Source organism: Nycticebus coucang, chromosome 1 (genome assembly GCF_027406575.1).
Source record: "Nycticebus coucang isolate mNycCou1 chromosome 1, mNycCou1.pri, whole genome shotgun sequence".
Classification (NCBI taxonomy): Eukaryota; Metazoa; Chordata; class Mammalia; order Primates; family Lorisidae; genus Nycticebus; species Nycticebus coucang.
This window is the reverse complement of record NC_069780.1, coordinates 48,008,403-48,034,006: the sequence shown is the minus strand read 5'-3', so window position 1 is coordinate 48,034,006 and position 25,604 is coordinate 48,008,403. Positions and strand designations below refer to the sequence as shown.

General features: G+C 38.2%; 1 protein-coding gene across 1 annotated transcript in view; it reads left to right on the top strand.

Annotated features, from left to right (window-relative positions):
- Positions 1–25,604, top strand: part of TRPC3 (transient receptor potential cation channel subfamily C member 3) — a 62,768-nt gene that overhangs the window by 4,729 nt on the left and 32,435 nt on the right. The window contains exons 2-3 of the mRNA XM_053574702.1: positions 13,760–14,531; positions 21,659–21,847. Coding sequence (XP_053430677.1) covers positions 13,760–14,531; positions 21,659–21,847 — 961 coding nt within the window. The remainder of the gene's footprint in view (positions 1–13,759; positions 14,532–21,658; positions 21,848–25,604) is intronic.

Here is a 25,604-nt window from a genome sequence, read left to right as displayed (position 1 = left end):
TAGTTTTTAAAGTTTGATAGTCAACTGCGCTGATGGGGAAAAAAATAGTTAGTGCTGAAGGACATAAAACAATGGTAAGCCTCCGGCAGTCCTTTACTTCTCTCATTTTCTTGCTGTCCATTCCTTTTGACTCTACTTTCAACTCCCTCCCATCCTACTATCTTGTTATTCATATTTTTGATGTTATCAGGTGAGAATTTTTTGCTCACATATACCTCTTATTCTCCCCTTATCTCCCACAACATGGTTTGTAACAATTTTGGTGATTTTGCTGAGAGAGAGAAAGAAGAAAAAGAAAATAAATTTCTGGTTAATATCTTATTTAAGTTCTTCATTGTTATGACCATAACCACTGTTCACTGCTAAACCAAGTAATATGGTATGACCTCATTTCTTTTCTTTTGATAATTACTTGTTTTGGGGGAGTAAAGGTTTCCAACTGTGTTTGTGTGTTTTCCTGAAGATAACCCTTCTATAGCCCCCTACTTCCTCTGGCTGTGGTCTTTAATTTTTCTTTTTCTTCAGAAAGCTTTTAGAGTTATCTCTTTACTAGTTCTCACCTGAAGATATACCTTGCCTTGGGTTTTTTTCTCATTACTTGAGCTGGACATTTAATGAACCCTTTAAATCTAGAGATTCTGTCTTTTAGTTCTGGGAAGTTCACGTGTATTATTTCTTAAACACTATTTTTATTCATCTTTTTTTCTGTAATTTCTATTATTAGTATGTTAGACTTCCTGGTTTGATTCCTTAGTTTTTGTGTCTCTTTTCCTTTGTTTTCCAGTGCTTATCTTTTGTGTTCTTTCTGAGATATTTTCTTGACTCTGTCTTTCAGCTCTTTCACTGAATTTCCATTTTACCTATTATATTTTTAATCCCTTAGAGCTCTTTCTTGTTTTATGAGTATTCCCTTTTCTGTAGCATTCTTTGTTATTGGATGCAGTTTAAAAAATATATCTCAGGGGAAAAAGAATTAGGAAATAAAAAACCTGGCTATTAGTATGGTGGATGTGGGTAGGGGTCCTCCCGTTCCTGCCCTGGGCCTGATATTCCCTTATCTAGAGCACCTCAGTTTCTCTGTCTCTGGAGAGTCCATATCCTATATTTCTCATAGGGATATGAGAGGTTTGTCACTTAATCAGATCAGTTAGGGGTTAGAAATCTAGGGAGGAGGTTTCTACCCACTCCTTATATAGAGTTTCAGCCAATTCTCTTATTTTAGGCTCCAGCCTCATCTCTGCTTTCTGGAATTTCTTTTATCTTCAGTTTCTGGACCCTGTTTGGCATAGATCAAAGTGGATCAGCTTGCTTCTTATTGCAGGCATTCTAGTTGGAATTTATTTCTTTCCACTGAAAGATTTACTGTTCTTCTAACTCATCTCCTTTCCATCTTTATATATTGGGGCTTAGGGTTGCACGTGTCTTTTGGTTTCATGGAAGGTGAAATTTGTGTTGCTATTCTTTTTTCTCCTTCTTATTTGGGGGGGCATAATGTTGGAAAGAAGAGGTGATAAAGATCTTTATTCAATCATTTTGAATCCAAACATCCCTATGATTGTGTTTTACATGTTTACTTAAGCTTAATGATGACAATATTCTATAACAGAACCCAGATTGCAGAAGGCAGAGTGTTCTTACTTCCATGGATCTCATTTGGCACATGGCATAGATAGTAACCCACATAGTGTGATAAGGTCTCACCTAAAATCATCTTCACTCCCTAAATTTAGGTAATATGGAATATTTTGGAGAATGATCGAATGTCTGAGTTAGAAAGAATTTTATCTAGTCCAGTCTTTTATATTATAAATTAAGAAGCTGAAGTGGAGGGATGACATCTAATACACAGCATCTCCAGGTCATCTGAAATCTCTTCACACTGTGGCCTCCTTTGGGTTAAACCTCAAAGAAATTCTAAAATATATTGACTCCTGGGGGGAGCAACACAGGAAACTATCAATTAGTACTAATTAATTTATGAGATCCAATTAATTCATAATTTCAGTTTGGCTGCTGATGGCAGATCAACTTGAGAGTTTGTGATCTAAGTAGGAGGAAGAAGAATGGGGGCAAAGAGGAGAAGAGGATATCTCCATGCACTATTGACCCCTGCCAAATAGAACTAAAGATTATTCCTTTTCTTAATACCTACATGGTGAAAGCATCCTAGTCCAGGACTGGGCCACCATTTGGGGGAGTAAATCAGAATTTCAGGGATTTTTCATTACTGTACTGGGACAGCAAATCTCTCTCTGCTTCTCTCTCTCTTTCTCCCCTTTCTCTGTCTCTTAAAATTATTCTTAACCTTTGAGCTTTTCCTTTGCCTATTGCAAAACCCTTACCCCCAGTTACAGTAGACGATCAAATACCTCAGGAAATGCAATAGAAGGAAGATAATGCTTTGCTAAGTTCCTGGGCCCCTGGCAGGAAGGACGACTTTGAACTTTCTGGCTTGGGGTTAAGAGGGCCTGGAGCAATCTTCTGAGAAGGGGAGGTCCTTTGCATGGCCGCCAGTCTTGCTTCTCAGTCCTTTCCCTACACTGCCCTCAACACTGCACAACATCGGTCTAGAAGGGGAACCATATTAGTGGCCTGTGCAGGGAGAAGACACAGGAAGGAGTGTGAGTTGTGGGCTGTGGGATGGCCAACTTTACACTTGTGCATAAGGGGCAGGGGAGTGACATCATCAGAACAATTAGGATTGCTACAGCATTTTGTCTTTGAGCATCTAAGCCACGAATTTTATCTACAATTATACAGTCCAAAAATTTCCCTGTTAAAAAACTCTCCTATTTTCTCTTCACTATTCAATAATAGATGGTAATATGGATTTGATACTAGACCTTTTTAAAAGATGAGATTTAAGTGTCCACAAATGTGTGACCCATTAAGGGAAGATCTTGACAATGTCAATATGTTATACAAGTTTTGCATTTTAAATACATTTTGTCTGGTAGGACTGATGCACGTGGACTCTTGAAAAGTAGGTTGTAGGGGGATGAGGTGGGAGCAAACTTCTAAAATCCTCAGACTTTCGACTTTAGATATGGCTGATAATGATAGAAAGCCAGATCCCTTCCTTTTAATAATGTTAGAGGTTAAAAATATACATAATTGATAGTGACTAATATATTTAAATAGCCAAATATGAACTTCTCTTGGGTCAGTACAAGCTTTTTTATTATTTGAGGTAATTTTCTCTCAGTTCTTGTTCAATTATAGACTGAATTCATATGTCTTTTAATTTCACGGTTACTAACCTTCCTGAAATAACAAAAAAAAGTTTTAAAAAACATTGTGAAGTGAGTTTTAAAAGATATGCTTAATTACTAATTATTAAATGTTATTAAATGTTTAAGTGTTTCCCCCTAGATTGTCTTAAGAAAACATAACTTTATGTATAATTAAAATCAAAAGATGTAGAATGCACCAGATACTTTTGTGGTGTAACTAAGAATTTGATGTTATTAAGCAGAAATCTGCCTTGAAAGAAGAGTCATAGTTTACATTTTAAATTTCTGATTATTAATTTTTAAAGAAAGATCACTCCAATTCCCCTTCACCATGACTTCCACACATTATCATATGGAGGTGAAATTTTTTGCTTAGGTCTTCAGTGATATGGTTTAAGTATGTGTACTTTTATCTGTGCTTTTATCTGTCCAACAGATATTCTTCACTATATACCATGTGCTTCACTATATACCATGTGCTTTTATCTGTCCAACAGATATTCTTCACTATATACCAAAGGTCAGGCATAAAGAGATAAGTATAGGATGTTATAGTATCATCAAGAAGACAGGCATGAAGACTGATAATTATAAAGCAATGCAATAGTTGGTTTAATGGAGTTATACACAAAACACGATTCCTGGAAACTTAAACATCAAAGCTCTAGAAGGCATTAGCTTGAATGCCATCTTGGATATATATGTTTAAGAAGTATGACCAAGAAGTCATGCAGGCAGTGGCTAGAAGTCCTCACATCTGCTCCTGGTGGACTTTTAGAGGTAGAAATATCCTGTTAAATGAGTTTTTGTTTTTCTGCTTTTAGCTGCAAAGATCTGCTCATATTTCATGAGAAGAATGATAGAGAAAATGATGAAGATAGGAGACCAGAGTTTCCCTCCTTAAATAAACACCAGCTTCTTGTCTCACTGGGGCAAACACAAAAATTCACGTGTATCTAACAGATGTATTGTAATTTTACGTGAACAGTTCTGAACATATTAACAACATGGGCCAATAGTGACTCTCAGGGAATGCATTACAATGTAGACTTAAATATCTCTCTGGGTTTGTAAGTGCTGGGATCTCTACATTTTCATTTGTTGTGGGATAAGAATCTTTAGAAATAAAGCTGTGCTTTTCTCTATCTTCAGAGAAGCACCGTATCTTGCTGGTTTGGTTGTTACCGGTGATGATGTGTTATTGCGCTGGGTAGTGCAGGCTAGCAGGAGGTAGGATGGGACATAGGACAACTCACTACTGGACACTCGAACTGCTGGGCTGCTTTTCCCTAGCCGTGCATGCTGATACTCTTAAGAGAGAGAGAGAGATGTTCCAATGTGCGTGTTTGATGGTATTATCAAGGCTGTTGGTCAGGTTGCCTCTCCTTCCAACTGCACACACATGGGCCTACTGCATAGATGCCAGATGTCTCCAGAAGCAGCCACACTGACAGGTGCCTTCTTACCAGGGGGCCGAGGGGGTTTTCTATTTTTTGACTTTCCATCTATGACTTTCTTATCCTCTGTCAGTGCCTGCTGCCTCTCACCCTCGTTACCACTTCCCAATTGTCACTGTCTCCAATGCTAGAAGGAAGATGGTGGTGCTCTCTAACACTTTTCCCTTCCTCTGCTTTTCTCACTCCTTGGCTTTGTGGCTCCGTCTGTTCTTCTTGCCCTTTACAAAATGATGGACTTGACCCTGGCCGGCTGGCACAGCCACGTTCTGCAGTGTGGTGAACTGCTCCGTCAGAACACTTCAGACGTTGTTTTCACTGCTTCAGCTCACAGTGGTGGCGTCCTCAGCTTTCTGCCTGAATTGAGGAGTTGGTTAATTCTTCACCTCATTTCAGTGAGGGATTTGAGGTGACTTCTTTAATGACGCTCATTTATTGCAAAGTGCTAAGGAGCTGTGACTGACTCCAAAAAACCATTTTGGATGTTTGAATAGCTATTCTTTGTAGAACCAAAATGTTCCAACACAAATGCTTAGCATCTATTTTAATAATGATGTTTTGATTTACAACCTATTGTTCATTTTTCTTGTTCCAAACAGATAGCATATTAAAGTAGAGAGCAATGGGAGGAGGATCTCAGATCTCTAAATCTTCTAATTCTCTGTCCCTTGGTGACCTTAAGGGAGTTACTTACCATTTGGACCATGTTTTTATCTACAGAATTAGTATCAATTGATGAGTGTTTTTGAGAGTATACCACACTGTCTTCAGTGCTATAGAGATGACATATACAGTTTTAAACCTCAGATAGAAGCATAAAACACTTATTCTCAGTTGAACTTGAGTACATGCATTATCACAGGAGACAATAGTCAAGGAGATAAAGATAAAGGAGATGAAACAAAATTAAGAGTCTAGACTTTGGGCAGACCACCCATATTATAAGAGCTCAGGCTGACATGGTCAGGAATAGATTCAGAAAGAATCAAAAGAGTCAACATTTCAGAATAAACAGAATGCATATAGGCATTGTCCTATGAAACTTGATCCTCTGTTTTCTGAGCGAAAATGAAAACTGGGCTGTGGTAGAAAGGTAGGAGGAATTTGAATTGGTGAAGAGCAAAATTAAGAATGTGTTTGGTGATAGAAGAAAAGGGGGCTGGGCACAGTGGCTCATGCCTATAGTCCCAGCACTTTGAAAGGTCAAGGTGGGAGGATTGCTTGAAGCCAGGAGTTTGAGATCAGCCTGGGCAACATAGCAAGACCCCATCTCTACAAAAAAATTAAAAATCAGGCTCAGTGCCTATAGCTCAAGTGGCCAAGGCAGCAGCCACATACACCAGGCCTGCCAAATAACAATGACAACTACAACCAAAAAATAGCAGTCGTTGTGGAGGGTGCCTGTAGTCCCTGTAACTTGGGAGGCCAAGGCAAGAGAATCGCTTAAGTCCAGGAGCTGGAGGTTGCTGTGAGCTGTGATGTCACAGCACTCTACCCAGAGTGACAACTTGAGGCTTTGTCTCAAAAAAAAAAAAAAAAAAAATTAAAAATCAGCTGGGAATGATGACATGTGCCTTTAGTCTACTACTCGAGAAACTTGAGGCCAGGAGTTTGAGGTTGTAGTGAGCAATGATCATACCACTGCACTCCAGCCTAGGTGACACAGCAAGACCCTATTTTCAAAAAAAGAAAGAAAAGAAAAGAAAAAGAAGAAAGAAATGTCCCATGACTTGGATGAGCAGCAACATGTAGCTTCTACTATCTGCCTATAACAAAAGTCTCCTGAGCCTCCACCTGCTGAGAAAGAAAGAAAAAATAACCAATGTCCAATCTGTGGCTTAAATTAGCTTAAAAATTTTTGTTTTCTGCTTACTACACAGACACTTATTCTCATTTAATAAATGAATTGAGCAATCAATAAATTATGCAATTAAGTCAATTAAGCAACTAAGCAGTTCTGTGAGTTGACAAGGAAGGAAGGTCTACCCTACATTACGGCAGGGTAATGTAGGTAAATTGGTGCCATGTGTCGCTATACCTTGAGCCAGTGTGTAAGGGGCTTTTGGTTTTTGGTTCTTCCCTTGAAATCTCTAAAAAGGTTTGGATTCTCTATGGACTGCCTGTCTGCCACCACTCAGCACACTTTTTAGAGGCTGAAGGTTGACCTCATTTATCTTAGTTTGATACTAAAAAGTAAATGTTGTTTTTCATAAATGTTCTCTCATTTGGATAAAATTATTCAAGCTCTCAGGTAAGCCACCCCTCTTTCCTGATTTTCTCTGTAGCATCTGGACACAGGGGGAAGGGAACTTATGTGTCCCTGAAGGGGTGTCTTCTAACTTTTCTAGTCTCTGGGTGATGTTCCTTGTGTACTTGGGTGCTGATTGCCAGCAGAAGTAACTTGATCTTGGCTGATTTGCCTTTCTTAGAAACACAGATGTGCTCCCTGGCACACTTGGTTTCCTCTATGGAGCTGAGTGCCTGCAGCATCCTCCATTCTTCTCATGGCACCAGCCTTCATGCAGGCTCTCTGGCTCTCAGTGCAGGGCCTACACCACATGGGAGCTGAGGGTTCCTTGAGAAAGCTCTTGACCCACGCCATTCCACTTCTCAACCAGGCTGGGCTGGTTAGATCTCCAAATAAAATAAACCTGGCAAGAAGGCCCTGTTCTCAGTATTTCCTCACTTTCTAGAATCACATCTTAATTTTTACTTCTTCTCTGTTTTTTCTTTCTTCTACCAGGACAGTAAGCATCATGGCTTTACAGTCCAAAGTGGGAAAGCTATCCTGTTTGCATGATGAAAGCTCCTATGATTAGAATCATTCAGGATGAATTAGGGAAATGATGAAATTGAGCAAGTCTTTCTGTTAGATAATTTCCCTTTTCCAAAATTCTTCTTACAAAATCTCATTTTTCTTACAAAAATCTGAACATTACCTTGTTTTTTGTTTGTTTGTTTGTTTTTTTTGTACTCTTTCTCTGAAATTTATCTTTTATCCCTCCCCCTTAATACATCCCCTCACCTTCTGGACAAAAATGTCTTGAGTCAACCAGGACAAATATCTTGTCTTTGGAAGGGCAAAAGAGAAGAATACCTTAGTGAATGTTCAAAAAAAATCCTTGATAGTATGAGAATACCCTTGGTAGTACAGGAATAGCAGAATAATATGTTTATAGGACAGTGAAGAATGAATCTGAGGAACAAGGGCAAGAAGGTTGGATAGACAGGGTGGAGTGGGCTATAACCATCCCTAAAAGTCAGTCAGAGGAGTCCGGATTGCAGGAATAAACAGTAGGGGGAATAGTGATTTTTTTTTTTTAAGAAGTGTGACACGGTAAAGCAGAGGGGGATGATTGTGAGGTATAAATCCCAGTTCTGCATTTTACTATTTGTGTTACCTTGGGCAATTTCCTTTGAGCTCTGTTTTCCTATTTACCAAACAGAGAAAATAATACCTATTTGTAGCATTGTTAGAGTAACTAAATACAATAATGCATTGAAAAATCCAGGCCAGGTGCTCAGTAAAGTTTAGTTACCGTCTCTCATGCCTCTCTGCTGGAAAGCTGTTGTAACAATCCAGGTGTGATTGATAATGATCTGGAGGCTGGCGCTGGCAATGAGGATTAGAAGGAGGTGTCCAGCACAAGGAACATTCCAAAGGAGAAGCATCAGAACTTTGTGACTGACAGGAGTGAGGCATAGATGACCTTGAAATTTCTAAATTTTAATAGGTAATCCGAGATAATACAAAATCTAGGAGAGCGAGCTGGTTTAAGGAAGAAGGTGATTTGGGGCATTTTAGAGTGAGATGTGGGACCTAAGGTCAGGTTTAAGAAGGGATTTGAGAGCTTAATAGAACAGATATTTATTGAGTACCTACTTTCTGTGGGGCAGTGGGCTGTACTCTCCTGGTAATAATAAATAATGCATGAGCTCACTATCCAGGGGTGTGTGCTGCAGTGGCACATATGAGGGGATAATTGTTAATACCATCTTTAAAATTAAAAAAAAAAGGATTTAGACAACTTAAAGTGGGTTTAAAACATATAGGATAATCGGTTTAAAATTTGTATGAGATAGAGTGCCAGAAACTGGGACAAGATAGTAATGATAATTGAAGATGTTTAGATCTAAGCTAAATTCCTAGATACCCTGAGCCAAAAAGAAAAAATAAAAAGAAAAGAAGTGAGGGTTACTTAGTTTTTATTATTAGATTAAAGGATAAAATCTCACCTGGAGAGAGAGGTTTCTTGATACACCATTCTAGGATCACTTTAGCACTTGAATTCTCATAAAAGGTACAACTAATACTATAATGAACAGTATCTTTAATTGCAGTTTTGAAAAAGATACAGTAATGCTTTAAAAATTCCTACATAAAGCAAGGTTATGGCATTTCTGTAGGCTGATTATTTGGATCAATTAAGCAGCCTCCTGGAGACCAAATTTTTAAATAGTACTATAGCATATTAGAAACGAAATGAATGCAGGGCTACTTACCCCTTAGTCTTTGCTGCTCTAACGACTTCATTTTTGACAGGGCCAGAGTAACAACTGCTTAAAGACCTATGTAGTCTGGTGTCTAAGATAGCTCCATTGTTTTTATACTGGAAGTTCATAACCTTCAGCATGCGTAGGAATTTTAAAGCATGCTTATGTAAAGTGCATGTTCTAGGACCCAAGCATGAGAGATTCTGATTTAGTTCATCTGGACTGGGGGTAAGAAATCTGATTTTAAAAAACATTACAAGTGACCTTGATGAAGGTGGTCCTCAGGTCACACATAGAGAAACATTGCTGGAGGCCAGATGAGTCGGTGGCAAAGTCATAAAAACTGAGTGGTGTTCCTTGTGTTTTTGCTTCTTTTCTTTCTTTTTTTTTTTGAGACAGTGTCTCCCTATGTCGGTATAGAGCTGTGGTGTCACAGCTCACAGCAACCTCAAACTCTTGGGCTTAAGATGGAGCAGAGGGTTCCCTGTGGCTATATCAAAATATTTCTCAGTGGTAACTTTTCGTGTGCTTAAGTGTTTGGCCAAAGTCAAAGACCACAAAAAACATGGAAAAAATTTTTTTGCCTCAAAATATATGGTCAGTGTCTTAGTTCAGGCTGCCATAACAAAACACCATGGACTAGATGGGTTAAAAAACAGAAATTTATTTTCTCACTGGAGAGAGGTTCTGGAAGGTGGAAGTCTGAGATGAGGATGCAGCATGTCTAGTTTCTGGTGAGGACTGTTTTCCTGGCTTACAGATGGACAGTTTTTTGATGTGTCCTCACACAGCAGATGGGAGGGTGGGAAGAAGCAAGCTCTCCAGTGTCTCTTCTTAGAAAGACACCCATCCCATCTCACCTTCATGATCTAATAATCTCCCAAAGATTCTAACTTCAAATATTACCACACTGAAGCTTAGGGCTTCAACATACAAACTTTATGAGGACAAAATTGAGTCCATAGCAGTCATATATTACCAGCCATCCATGTCAGCCCCAAAATAGTTTAAATATGTCCCTCGTAGATCATCTGATTTTAGATCAGTGGTACTCTGACCAGAAAGAAGGCTCTGCAGATTTTACTCTGGCAGTGCTGAAAGAGCTGACCCGTTGAATGGGGATCTAGTGTTAGCATTACTAGAGTTAAGCATTTTCTCCCCTTCCCCCTCATTCCTTCCTTATTTCTCATATTAAAAGAGATACATTGTCAAGACCAACTGCGATCGGGCCATGTTTATACACTGTAAATGACGCGAAAGTTGACTCATACCATTCCATCAGTCCAGATTAATGAAATTTATCTTAGTACTATAAGGAAAGTTTAAAAAAAGACACTTGTATGGATTCACCATGAAGACAAGTAGCATTAAGTCAGCTCTTTTATTCTGAAATAGCAGTATAATTTGTTCTAATTGAGATATCTGATTTCACACTTAACTCAGTGTTAGAATATTTTAAAAGCAAAATAAAAATGACTCATGTAACTTGTATTATATAGTACTAACATCACATATTTCAGTTCAGATATACAGTATGTAAGTATAGGTTCTGAAAGAAGAATAATTATAAAGTAAAACATTACAATACTAAGAAATATAAATAAATCTCATGAAAGAATCATTTCCTAGTATTTCAAACCAATCTCTTTTGGGGTAAATGGTAGGGTTCGTATAAGTGATTTTCTTGTCAGTAGAAATAATTAAATTTAAAAAGCCCTTCAACTAAGATATGACAATAAGAGTTTATTTCCCAAAGATAACCCCCTGAGTATAGATAGAAATTCTGCTATGTCATATGCTCTCTCTTATAGATATATCATGGAATGTCTCGCCATTTGAAGAGTACCAGTTCATAGCTTAAGAGTAAAAACATTAACCCAATGAAGTCAGTACCTAATAGTAATAAAATGTACTCACTTATTACAATAATATTTACAAGATTTGTTGAAAATTTTTGTCAGAGAGTTTGGTCTTGAAATAAACTTCTCTACTGGGCAGTTCAGTGAATGCTATTTCCCAGCTCTTGTTTACCTAAAAACCATCATCATGACCAACACACACATACCTTCAACCCCCTTGTCTCTCACACACATCACACACCATACACTCTACACATCACACCCTACTCTTAATAGCCAAGTATATGCCATTTATTTAACTTCAGAAAGATGATAATATAATGGCTGCCAATAAGTATCTGTACTTTAACATTTTTGTCAACTAAGGTATTAAAAATAAAAATGTCAAATATTAATTTTATTTCTAATAAAAGTATTCTAACTATGGTTAAAACTACTCCAAATGTGCAAGAAGGTATAAGTGAAAAGTAAAATTCTTCCCCTGCAACTCCTCAGTGCCAATCCTCAGACCCCCAGGAGTAACTATAATTGAAAGCTTTTTGTGTTGATTTCTAGAAGTTGCTGCAAATATGTGTGTGTACATAAAATTAATGTGTTTATTTAATTTTTAGAAGTTGGTCACCTGACCCTAGTTGAGCAGTTAGAATTGGGAGCCAGTCACTCAGTGTGCTCTCTGCCACTGGAGAAATAAAGAAGCCCCTCTGGGGATCTCTTGCTTTTCTTTCCTCTGTAGACTCAGGTTTGCCTGGCTGCATTTGCTCAGTCTCTATCTGGGAAACCTTCTGTCAGTGGCTTCTGGGTCCCTTTTTGGTTTGGGGCCTTCAGAGCAAGAACCAAATGGGGATTGGTAGCCACCCCTGAGTCCTTCTGCTGGAGAAGCTTCCCAATTTTCTTGTCCATGTTTAGGCAGGCCCCCAGGGAGGCCAGTGTCATCTCTAGTTAATTTTCAACTCTTGCTTCTATGAATATGATTTTTTTCAATGGTAAGTTATTTCTGGAATATATGTTATAGAAATAAAGCATTTTCTTTAACAACGATTTTTTTTAGACAGTCCTGTTCTGTTGTTGCTTTGACTAGATTGAACTGGTATGATCGGAGCTCACTGCAGCCTCCAACATGGGCTCTGCCTCAGCCTCCCGAGTAGCTGAGACTATATGTATGAACCACTATGCCTGGCTAATTTTTCTGTTTTTAGTAGAAATGGGGTCTCACTCTTGCACAGACTGGTCTCCAACTCCTAGCCTCAAGGATTCCTCATGCATCAGTCTCCCAAAGTGTTAGGATTACCAGGGTGGGCCACAAACCCCACTTAATCACTGACTGTTTTTATTTTTCTTATTCTGAAATCTTCTGCTTTTCTTTTTTTTTCTCTTTTTTTAAAATTTCAGAATATTATAAGGGTACATACATTTAAATATTCATTTTTAACTTTGACTTATTTGCTTCAAAAGTCATGTGCAAAAGACTTTATTTATCTGGTACTTTTTGGTACATCTCATCACTGTCCCCTCAATCACAGATTTTTAAAGAGAAGTTATCTTAAAAGTAAAGATGCAGATTTGTACCATATATGTGCAATATTTCAATAGCCGCTGAAATACTATCCAGCTCATTGAAATATTACAGATAGTCAAAATTATCATATATCATTTATTTAACATTTTTTCAGAGACTTAGAATTTCTGGAAAAGCGTTTTATTCATGAGCTCATGAGGAAAATCTGGCGAACTTTATGAATTTTCATTTTACACTTGGGGTGAGAAAGCACAGGAAATGAAATTATTTACCTAACATCAAATAAAAGAACTCAACGTTCACTTAAGATGTGAACTCAAATCACTATTCCTTTGGTTAATGGCACGAGTTCTATAAGGCAGTTAAATTTCAACTAATGTGGTTGGTGTTAGGGTATCAGTGAGCATTCATTTGGCTATACAATTAATGCCCAGAGGCTTTATTCACAAAATAATGCTAGCAATTTTGAAACCATAAATCAAACCATATCCTTTCAGTTCAAAGAGGCAAGTATGTAATGTTGGTAATTAAACAATTCTTATTACAAAGGCAGAGTTATTTTCAATGAAACAAATTGACACTCAGATTGTATAATTGCTAAATCTTGTCTCTGTCTTTGACAAAATTAATCCTGTAATTTGAGGAGGATACCCTTAAGAAAAAAAGATAATAAAACTAAGATCCTGCAAGATGATACTTGGCCTAAATACTGGGGTGTTTTCTTGTCGTTTTTGTCAATGATTTTATTTAGTTAAAGTATTGATAATTTGGAGGACTGTTCTGGCCTAATTCTTAACAAAACAAAACAAAAAACACACAAACTTATTTTATCCTTCAAGCCCTGCTAGAGCAGGGATAAGGTTATGCCACAGGTATAAGTTCCTCATTTACCAGGGTCGCAAGGGAGGCTTGGGTGTGTGGAGATTGTTTTTATTATCATTCCATCCGAATGCCTTTATCTAGAGAACAGGAGCTCTTGTTCTGAACCATTAACAGCTCCTCTCCGGGTTAAAGCAGCCAGCTTCAGATAGAGGCGTCCATGTCAGGTGAGTCCGCAGCATCCGAGTGATTGGCAACTGACCCGACCTCCTGGAGGGCACAGGTCTGTGGCAGATACTGTGCTTTGCAGAAGGGGTCCCCATATTTGCGAGGAAGCAATATACTCTAATACTCTACGGTTGTTCTGTTGTTGCTACTGACTAGGTCCATGGAGGGAAGCCCATCCCTGAGGCGCATGACGGTGATGCGGGAGAAGGGCCGGCGCCAGGCCGTCCGGGGTCCCGCGTTCATGTTCAACGACCGCGGCACCAGCCTCACCGCCGAGGAGGAACGCTTCCTCGACGCCGCGGAGTACGGCAACATCCCCGTGGTGCGCAAGATGCTGGAGGAGTCCAAGACGCTGAATGTCAACTGCGTGGACTACATGGGCCAGAACGCGCTGCAGCTGGCCGTGGGTAACGAGCACCTGGAGGTGACGGAGCTGCTGCTCAAGAAGGAGAACCTGGCACGCATCGGCGACGCCCTGCTGCTCGCCATCAGCAAGGGCTACGTGCGCATCGTCGAGGCCATCCTCAACCACCCCGGCTTCGCGGCCAGCAAGCGCCTGACGCTGAGCCCCTGCGAGCAGGAGCTGCAGGACGACGACTTCTACGCGTACGACGAGGACGGCACGCGCTTCTCCCCCGACATCACCCCCATCATCCTGGCGGCGCACTGCCAGAAGTACGAAGTGGTGCACATGCTGCTGCTGAAGGGCGCCAGGATCGAGCGGCCGCACGACTACTTCTGCAAGTGCGGGGACTGCACGGAGAAACAGAGACATGACTCCTTCAGCCACTCGCGCTCGAGGATCAACGCCTACAAGGGGCTGGCCAGTCCGGCGTACCTGTCTTTGTCCAGCGAAGACCCGGTGCTCACAGCCCTGGAGCTCAGCAACGAGCTGGCCAAACTGGCCAACATAGAGAAGGAGTTCAAGGTAAGCTGCTCGCGCCCACCCACTGCGCAGCTGCGCTGCCCTGCCCCTTGGGTAATTTGCTCCCCAGAATAGTTCTGTGCAGTGGATTTAAAATCTCGAGGAATTGGGAGCATCATCCACAGCTGATCTGGTGGGATTTTTTCCCCCCTCTCAATGAGGATGCTGTGATCAGTTGACTTTGGGGATATGTGAACTGTATTCTGCATCAGAGAGCTATAATTATGGTGCAACTCTAATGTTCTGGGTAAACATTAAACAAAACTCAAGACTTCTTTCCCATTTTATTACAGGAAGGGACGGATGTGATGTTCACCTCTTCACATTCTTCTTCCTGTCTGTGGATAGCTGTATAGTGGCACCCAACAGAGCAGTGTTAGGTTTTTGGTTTATTTGCTTATTAACTGAGGGAGTGCACTATTCCTGGAGCTACTGCAACACCAGGTCCATCGGTGGAGAGGACGGACCAAGTTCCTGTTCCGTCTCTCTGTAGTAGTATTTGTGCACTGTTCATTGGCCAAAGCATTTGTATATCCCTTTAGAATGAAAAATCAAAGGGACGATATAAAATACTATTAAAATAACTTCACTAATGTGACAAAAATGCCTCCTCTTAAATTTCACAAATATATATTCAGCATGGTAAGCCACAGATGTCAGGTCAACTCAGAAATAGAAGGACAGCTAAGTGGTTTGCTTTAATGGGCTTTGTTTTTTCTCCAAATAAGTCATGGACATCATCTCCCATCAAGCAGTATTATTTATTTTATAAAAAATTATGTATTAATGATAGACCGTTTTTTAAAATCAATTGCTACATCCTCCTATGCATTTTGAATAGTTCTAGCTACTAAGTCTGAAACAAAAGGATATTTTGTAGTTCTGGCCAAAATCATTCAGACTCTTTTTGGCAGGTTCTTATCTCCCATATTATACCTAAGAATATGATTGTAGACACCAATTTCTTGAGTTATTTTACAGATGCTGAGTTACTCTTTTTAGCCTAGTTTTGTTGTATAGATCACAGAATGATTATTCTGTCTTTCACATCTTAGTATGGTTTTCATACTAGCATGAGATTCACACAAATGCAAGTAGCAATATAATTCAGAGTAAGGAAAATCTTACCATAGGGTTGCAAGAAAATGGTGGGAAAGTGGTTCTCCCCCCACCCTTTTATGCCCAGCAAATTCCCTAGAGAATCATTAACCCTTATCTTGTCCTGGTGGAGATCTAGCCAGAGTATAATTTTATTTGTTAATCCATTAATTATTTTCTGTAATAAAAGCAATACATGTTTATTGTAAAAAACATTTGTAAAATGTGGGAAAATACAAAAAGCAAAATAAATATCACTCTATATCTTCTCTCTTTGAATATATTCATTATGTGGTATCTGAAAAGATTTATTTCCTTGGACCAAAAATGAGCTTTCCTAAAGATAGAATTCAGATAAAGCAAGTAGAAACTTAAAATTCTGTTTAAAGAGAGTAGAAAAGGACTTGGGTAAAATACCTCTAAATGTAAGTTCATTATTTTCAGATAATAATAAAATATAATTCTAAATTTGTTTGCCACTATTTCAAATGTCACATATACGTTGTTTTTACAAATTTTGCCTGATATATCTTGAAAGTCTGCAAAAGAGATTCTATAAAAGGGAATATTTTCCAAGATTATTTTTTAATAATTTACTAAAGATGGTGATGTTTTCAATTCTATCCAGAAGAGTCATCTCAGTGAAGTGGTGGTAAGAGAATTTGTTATTCATAGTTTTCCCCTGAAGCTGGCTAAATCCATATTGGTAATGCTTAGAATCTCTTTTATTCTGACTTAAAGGCTCACCTCTGATAATCTTTCAAAGGTGGGAAAATACCACAAGAGGCAAAAAAGAGTCAAAAACACAAGTGGGCTTTAGAGGATATCTACAAAGCTGCCAAATATCTAAGGATATGCAAAAATCATCCAAATCTCCCAGTTCCTTTTCCTGGATTGTGTGGAAAGCACTTGTGTAGCATAACTCCCAGAGCCAAAATTAGAACAGTTCTTCAGAAGTCTCTAAGGACTGCAGGTCTCTCTCCCCGAACTGCATGTGCCCCCACCCCCCATTTTAGCCGTCCTTATTATTCCTTTCTTATCTGTCATCCTTTCACCTCTTTGCCCTCTCATGTCCTGCTTACGTCCTTCTCTCAGGGCTTTAGACAGACAGAGAATATAGTGCTTTCATAGCGCTGACCCAGAGACTCTGAACTCTGAAAGGGCAGTGGAACTGAAGCTCATTTCTGAGGCAAGCAGGTAACCTAATTTGCCCTGTTCCATGATGGTTTCTATATTCTGTCCATGGGGACTTTGAGCTCAAAGGACTAGCCTTGAAATGAAAAAATAGATAATGTGCTCCCTAGTGAAGAAGAGGTAATTTTTTTTTCCTTTTTCCTTTTCACTTACTTACCCCTATTTTATCTTATCAATGCCCTGTAATATGTACTTTACCCCAGAAATGGCCCTCATTTAGGTGCTCAGGAGTAGATTCCCATCCGTGCAGTTTCTGAAGTTTTCTCAAAGAATGCAGTAGGCTTGGGGTCAAAACCATATGAAGGTCATGTCCCCAAGAGGTCAAACATTCTAGGATATGGATTTAGATAAGTTAATGGAGGACATCTCAGTGACAGGTTATTAAAAAAATATTCTGGATGTGCAAATGCTGCCTGAAGCTATTCTGAGAAACAGAATATTGGACAGGATGGTCTCTAGGTCTAATCCTCCAAATGTCAGTGGCAAGAAAGATAGTCATTTATTAAGCCGTGAGAATACAAATTGAAATTTACTACTTCTGACTGAGACAATTATGCATTGTTTTAAACAAAAAAAAATAGCCATTTTACTTCCCTGTGCTTCAGTTTTCCTCTCCTTCAAATAGAAAAACAGTTCCAATTTATAACACTCTACAGCTGTAAAGAAGAAAATGGATATAATCCAAAAGTAAGATTGGATTTTATAGCAAAAGATACTGTAGGAGTCATCTGATTATATAGACCTTTCATTTTGCAAATGAGAAGACCAAGGCCAAAGCCAACATGCCATCTGCTGAGCCAAGATTTGAGTGTCCTGGCTCTCAGTCCTAGGTATTATATCTAAAATAAGATACCTGGTTATACTGAAGCATTTTTGTAGTATTTAATAGTACACCACCCACGTTCTCACCTATTAATCTCACAATACAAATATTAGGTAGGATTATTCTCATCAGAGAGGTTTGATGAATTCCATAAGATCGCACAGCTAGTAAGTGGTAAGATCCTGAGCTCAGGCTGTCTGGCTTCAGATTTCATGCTTTTAACTACTCCAGAATCTTGCCTCTTTTGTTATTAGGGAAAGAGCCTAACAGAGTGATGAATTTTAATTTTTCTCTTAAAGATAAAAAATGATTAAATGGTGATTAAATCATACACATTAAAAGGAGTGTGCAGGAACCCATCGATAGCTTGTGATGAAGAAATTCACTGTTCTTCCTCTGACTTGAGAAGATCCTCAGCGTTTTGAATTCTTTCTCTATAACATGTGTTACTCCTAAGCTATTGGTAGGTCCATCTAATAGCTTTGTGGAGGGCCGTGATAATGGATAGTGACACAATAACCACTAAGCAAAACTAAATTAGGAGAAGATTATTAGAAAACGTAGACCATACAAATGGTCTAAGCTGTAAAGTAACCTGAGGCAGGACCTTGTGGTGGAACTAACAGACAGCGTCCACTTTAAACAGATAGTTGCTTTTGCAACTGAGGAGAAGTTATCTTTAGCTGGAGCTTTTCATTTTTTCCTATGAGCTCTGCATACGTTTTTAAAAAATGGTATCAGTATCCAATGATTGTGATAAAATAAATTGCCATTGTCTCTAGCTCTGCTTATTTTCTGCACTTGGGCGACAGACTTCTTCCAGTGGGGAATGTCTATACTGTTATGAAAACAGTGTTGCCCTTGCAACTTGTATGATTACCAATTTTTCACTTCCTGACTGATCTTTCAGTGGATGTGAAAATAACACACAGCTTTTGCAGAGGGCCGTGGTAATGGATAGTGACACAATAACCATTAAGCAAAACTAAATTAGGCTCCCTCAAACTGAGCAGCCTACAGATTATAATTTTTAAAGGTAATGAATTATTCGTTAAGTGTTAACAGAAGAAGTGGGAACTATGTTTCCTTCAACGCGTAGAAAGTAGCTTCTTTTATTTCTGATTAATGGAGAAATGGCCATCCTATGTTGTACCAAATTTTAAAGAACAGTCTGAACTAAAGAATAACGTGAGGAAATTTCATCTACAAAATTGTATTAAAAGGGGAGCTTTATATGGAAACAGGCATGGATTTAATACTTCTTCTGGATGCTATAATAAAATATTTCATTAGTCTTTCAGGAATGGAGGGCAGATGGATATTCAACTGACACTCTGCATAGAAACCAGAGACTGAACATTTTATTAATTTTATCAGTTGCATGGTACCCACTTGAATGGAAACCAAAGATTGAAGTTTTATTCATTTTATCTGTTCCCTTATGAGGGGAAAGGATTAACTGTAACTGTTCTTTATCTGAATTTCTGATATCTGAAATGGAAACTATTCTAGTCTGTGTAGCCTTTAAACCGTCTCTCATCTTCATGTTTATTTTAGCTAGTGATGTGGTTTTTCCTATCAAAGCAAATTAATTATTTAAGGGAAAAAAATTGGAATTCTTCATGTCTATTTTTAATGTATGATTTTTGGAAGCCCAAAATTCCACTGTGCTAAGTATTGCCTCATTACATACATAAATACACTGAGTGTTTCAGGACACGTTGAAATGAGGAATTCTATTTTCCTCATGTACCAAATTAAATTATTATCTGGTTAACTTTCCTAATGGGCTAGAATTAGTGAAAGTCATAAAAGTGGAATTGGGGTTTCCAAAAGTGAGACATTTCCCCAAGGGATGGTTTTTGAGACTCTGGCTGGAACCAATGGGCTAGAATAATAAAACTCCATTCAGAAAGTAACAGGGAAAGCTACCAACTGACTTTCTTATACCAGTTCATGCCACTTGTAAATATGCAAATGAAATTAAAGATTCACAGATTATTTTTAGCAAAGTGTTAGTTCCAGTGGCCTGGAAAATTTTCTCTCAGGTATTGATATTCTGTAACCCTTGAGAATTCAATTACATATAATCAGAAATTTCTCTCCCTACAGCTCCACGGGGCATGATAATATGCCCTTCATACAAACTAGGGGAAAAAACCCTCTCTGTACTGGTGGATACCGATCTACCTCTGTACATTCATTATAAACCATTCATTTTCAGACATTAAAATACATCAGACTCACATGGAATGTGTGTTAAAACAGGGCCCTCCCTAATTTTCCAAATCAGGATTCAGGCTGTCTGGGGTGGGGTCCAAGAATTTGAATTTCTTTCTTTTTTATTTTTAGAGACAGGGTTTCATTTTGTCACCCAGGCTAGTGGAATGCAGTAGTGGGATCATAGCTCACTGTAACTTGTAACTCCTGGGCTCTAGAAATACTCCTGACTCGGGTGGTGCCTGTGGCTCAAGGAGTAGGGTGCCGGTCCCATATGCCAGAGGTGGCAGGTTCAAGCCTAGCCCTGGCCAAAATCAAAAAAATAAAAAAGAAAAAAAAAAAAAAAAGAAATACTCCTGACTCGGCCTTCTGAGTAGCTGGGACTACAGCTAATGAAAAATTTCATACCCAGCTAATGAAAATTTGCATTTCTAACACATTCTCAGGTGCTGTTGATGCTGCTGGTCTGAGGACTACACTTTGAAAAGCAATGTCTCCAAAAAGGCAAGGGATAGTAAGCTGAACAAGTTATTTTCACTGTCAACCCAAATAACAGAGAAAAGTTTTCCAAAAGCAAATGGTATTTATTTGGGAATATGACACTGCAATAGACTGTGTGCCATTGTAAACGATGTGTGTATTGAAGGAGGTAGAGGAAGATAAAAGTTTTCAAAGGAAAAATGGGGAAGATTACATAATGACTTTGAGATAACTATCCCTGGCTATAAGAATTGATAACAAGGGTAGGACCAGTCTGAGGTTGGACAGGCAGTTGCTGGGCCTGCCTGTATTTTTTATGAAGTATTTTTTATGTAAGGTTGTAAGAACCTTTGTGCAAGTCTGCAGTTTTCTTCAGAGTCTTTTGTGATAGTTTTTAATCAGGCATTCAGGCATGAAAACCCTCACTTCAAGGCCTTCCTTGGCTCTTTTTCCGGGGTTTTGTTTTTTGTGTTTTTAACACTCCATTTTGATGATGAAACTTTTCATATCACATAATTGATCTTCTGTGTCAAATTGCCATTTGAAAAAAAATTACCATTTAAAAAAAATTTCCATTGTAGGAACCGTCTTGTTTCGGCTTTAAAAGAACTATTATTTGTACTGTTTGATCTTTTAGTCTTTCAGCATTGGCACTTAGACAGCTTTGCTTAATATAAATCAGTAACTTATGTGCATACAATTTTTTAAGTACATTTAAAATTTTTTTAATTGACATGTAATTATATATTTATGAGGTACATGTGGATGTTTTAATACATGTATACAATGTGGAATAGTTGAATTAAGCTAATTAATACATCTTTCACCTCACTTAATGTTTTCTATAGGGAGACATTCAGAATTTACTCTCTTAATACTTTTGAAATATATATTATTATATTAATAACTACAGTCAGCATGATGGGCAAGTAGATCTCAAAAACTTATTCCTCCTATCTAACTGAAACTTTGTGCCTTTTGACCAGTGTCTCCCCATTCCCTTCCCAACCCCTGCCTTGCCCCCAGCCTCTGGTAACATTTTTAGGTTCCACTTAAGTGTCTAAGTGAGATCCTGTACATACCATTTTCAGATCTGTCTCATATGGTTGAGCTGGTTGCAGAAGGAAATGTGGCTAAGGAGTTAGATGGGAACAAATCTAGCCTGTACCTAACTCAATAAGCCTTACATCCACGTAGGAGCTGCAGCTTTCTACCCAGAGAAAGGGACACCTTTTCTAATTCGCACAAACTCTAAACACTTTCCGCCTAAAGAGAGTAAATTCTTTGCATTAAACGCTAAAACTCTTGTTCTTAGAATGACTATCGGAAACTTTCCATGCAATGCAAAGACTTTGTAGTTGGTGTGCTGGATCTCTGCCGAGACTCAGAAGAGGTAGAAGCCATTCTGAATGGAGACCTGGAATCAGCAGAGCCCCTGGAAGTGCACAGGCATAAAGCTTCATTGAGTCGTGTCAAACTTGCCATTAAGTATGAAGTCAAAAAGGTGAGTGGGCCCATTTTCAACCAGCACCATATTAAAATACACATGTGATATCAACTATGCCATAATCCCAGAGAAAATTTTAAAATAAAAGTAGATACTATTGATAATTTTTTTTTCTTCAGGAAAGAGATTACGTGAAGAATCATAATAAAGTTCCGAGTCAAATGTCTAACTTTTGATCCTTTCCACTTTTACCCATTGTGGGATCTTAGATAAGTTATAAATATTTAAATTTCAGTTTCTTCATATAAAAAAGAGGACAATATCTTTTACCTATCTCAGAGTTTTAGTGACAGTTAAATAGATTAAGATAGACAAAAGCACTCTGTAAACTATTAATTACAATATAATTAATAATGATATTTGTTACTTGTAAATATTTTTGGAGGCACTGCTACATACATTCCTATGTTAGTCCTTGCAGCAAGCCTATGCTACTCTTTATTTTACCTGTAAAAGAGGTAAGACATATGATGAGGTTTTCTATTCCACAAGGAAACTGAGGTTTGTCAAGTTTGCTAACACTTCTAAGGTCACACAACTATGGAGTTGGTCTCATAGGTGCCAGAAATAAAAATGATTTTTTACTCAAAACTGCTATGTGTATCCATTTGCTAACACATATGGGGGTTTTAAATAGTTCATGAAAATTATAGTTAAGATGTTTCACAGTAGTAAAAATCTCAGTTATGTAGAATACAACAGTTTATATGTGTTAGATTTATTTTTATTTTTTATTTTTTTATTTTGGGGATTCATTGAGGGTACGATAAGCCAGGTTACACTGATTGCATTTGTTAGGTAAAGTTCTGGGGGCAAGACATGATTGCAAGTGTTAGATTTTTTTTTTTTTTTTACTTTGAGAGGAGCTGATAAATGAAGTAAGCTATTATTGAGACTAGATCTGGTTTTATGGACTGGTCAGTCTACACACAGCCAAGTCTTGTGTCCTTCCTGTAATGTGGCATGGTTCTAGAACCTGCCTGCAGGGGTTCATGTCCTGATGTCACCATACATTCCCTGTGTGACTGTGGGCAAGTCACCTAACCATCTAAGCCTCGGTCTGCTCATTAGTAAAGACAATAATAATACCTACTTACTCAGTTGTTTGAGGATTGCGTGAGATAAAGCATGTAATTAGCACAGGTAATACACAGTGATTATTTAATAGGTATTAGCTAGTAACCTTTCTACATTATGAAAATTCACACTCAGTATGATGACTCTTAAGCAAGTTCAGTCTTCAGTCATCAAAGGAAGTTATCATGTTCTTTGTACTGGTGCCAGTCCTTAGTAGCAGACTATACCCACTTTAAGCAAGAAGGAATTTAGTAAGGGATGTTGGGGGTGTTCACAGAATCCTAAAGAGAGGTAGAGGAACAAGCTTATCTAAGCTGTGCTTCCAGAAACCTTACCCAGAACTAGACTTAGAACTGACCTGGGAAGGGAGTTTCTATGGCCCAAATAGAACAATTCTGCCTCTACTACAGATAGCCGACTCTCCTATATCAGCTGAAAGGATGCTGTCAGTCATACCTGTTATCATATGACCCTTTCCACTGGTCAAAATGCCTGTGATCAGTAGAACCTAGGCCAGTGTCTGAACCTGAACCCAGCAACAAGTAAAGATGGGCAAATCTCTCTGTCTCTCTCTACACACACACTACTAAAATGTAGAGAACTTTCACATGTAGTGTTTGCAAGATTTTTGATCAGCTACTAATGACAGATCTCCCCTCTACTTATTAAGAAAGTCAACTGTGAAGATTCTCAGCAAAGATTGAAATAAAATAACTTTTAGGCTGGGTGAGGTAGCTCACACTTAGCACTCTGGGCGGTTGAGGCAGGTGTATCACATGGGCTCATGCATTCAATACCAGCCTGAGCAAGAGTGAGATCCAATCTCTACTAAAAATAGAAAAACTGGATGGGCATGAGGTAAGCATCTGTAGTTCCAGCTACTTGGGAGGCTAAAGCAAGAGGATCTCTTGGACCCAGGAGTTTGAAGTTGCTGTGAGCTATGATGCTATTGGCACTCTATCAGAGTAACAGAGACTCTGTCTTAAATAAATAAATAAATAAATAGAAAAGGAAAGAAAAAAATAAAATAACTTTTGAAGGAAATTATAAATTATAAGATAATTAAATTGGGTAGACTTGAGACCTACTCTCAAGCATTCTTGCTAGTTGAGGTTTTGCTGTATTGAGGGAAAAAGATAATTTTGAACAAGATTAATAGTAAACCACTTTTTAGAAAACTGTCTGGACATATATTCACAGATCTTGCAATATGTATCTCTTCCCTTTGACATCTAAGGAGGGAGAATTTATTTCAGTTTTCACTGTTTTTTTTTTATCATTGTTTTAAAAGTGTCATATTAGCCAAGATAGCTCATCTGCAGATTTCTGTTAACCAAACTGTCTTGAAAAGGGAATGTCTTCCTGCATGTTAACTTTAAATAAATTGGTGTGTAGGTTGCAATGTATGAAGTGTCATTAATAATAAATTTGCTGTCAGTCAACCACCAGAAAACCAAAAAAAAAAAATAGTTAGAATTGAAGGGATATTTAGGAGTTTGTGTGGTAGACCGCATTAGTTATTTAAAAAAAGAAATGGAATAGAGTAGAAGATGAAATTTGATTTGTGGAAAATGGGTACAATAAAATTAACTTTTAGGCAAAAATGCTGATTTTGTCCATTTGAATAATTGATTTTTAACCTGCAAAAAATTTTGAGTTATAATTTTGAGTGTTATCTCTATCCTCTCTGTGATGGGAAGCTGCACATCCGTCTTCTTGACACCAATAGAAATAACAAGATCTCTACCTGCTTCAGAGTGAGCTACACCTATTGCGAGAAAATTCTGACAGAAGATACTAGAACTTGGTATACCATTGAATCTGGAGACTTGGGCTCTCGAGAAAGAGCAGGAGAAGATTTTCTGAGTTTCTTCCTGCCTGCTCTCCTATTTCCTCCATAGCGGGATTAGGTTTAACTGTAGAAAATTCACCTGAAAAAGAGACTTGTAGCAATCGAAATAGATTATTCATTGTGTATCTGTTTTCTGTGCAGGAAGTGTGCAGGAAAAGGCCAGAATTTGAAAAATGCAATGAAAGAGTATTAAATACTCTGCAGAGACTTTGGGTTGCAAACCCTGGTCTGCACGGTCCTGAGTGCTGTGCTGTGTGGCCTCTTGTCCTGGTTTGTGCTCAGGCATTAAGAGATGAGAGATGATTTTGCACTTGGCGAGTTCAAAAGTCCAGAGAACTCATACAATATTTTGGTTTATATTTCACAATACAATGAGCATTAAAAGTACTTGAATTGTTTAGTTTTTATTCGCAAGAATATTTTATTCTAAATTATATAAATTTTGGCTCTAACAGTGTCACTGAAAACAAAAACAAGTGTTTCTACCATGTTTTTGCACAGTGGTATTCCCATGAAAATCGTTCTTCTAAAGGCTAATTTCATGAAGAGAACAGTGTAACATGAAGTTTTTCGTGAAGTTTAAAATTGATTATTTTCTATAACCTTCCCTGACTGGTGGTTCAGTTTAAAATCTATTAGTCATCTGGCAGGAAAAATAGTTTGTAGTGAATGCTATGGTAGTTTCATTTCATTGAAAAAGTGATATTTTCTTGTGTCGAACATCCTCCCTTTTCAATCAGAAAACCTCAAATAAGGGTATTATTTTTGTGATGACTTCAATTTGCTGGTCCAGTGAAGTTGGGAAATAGTATACAAATTTTATCC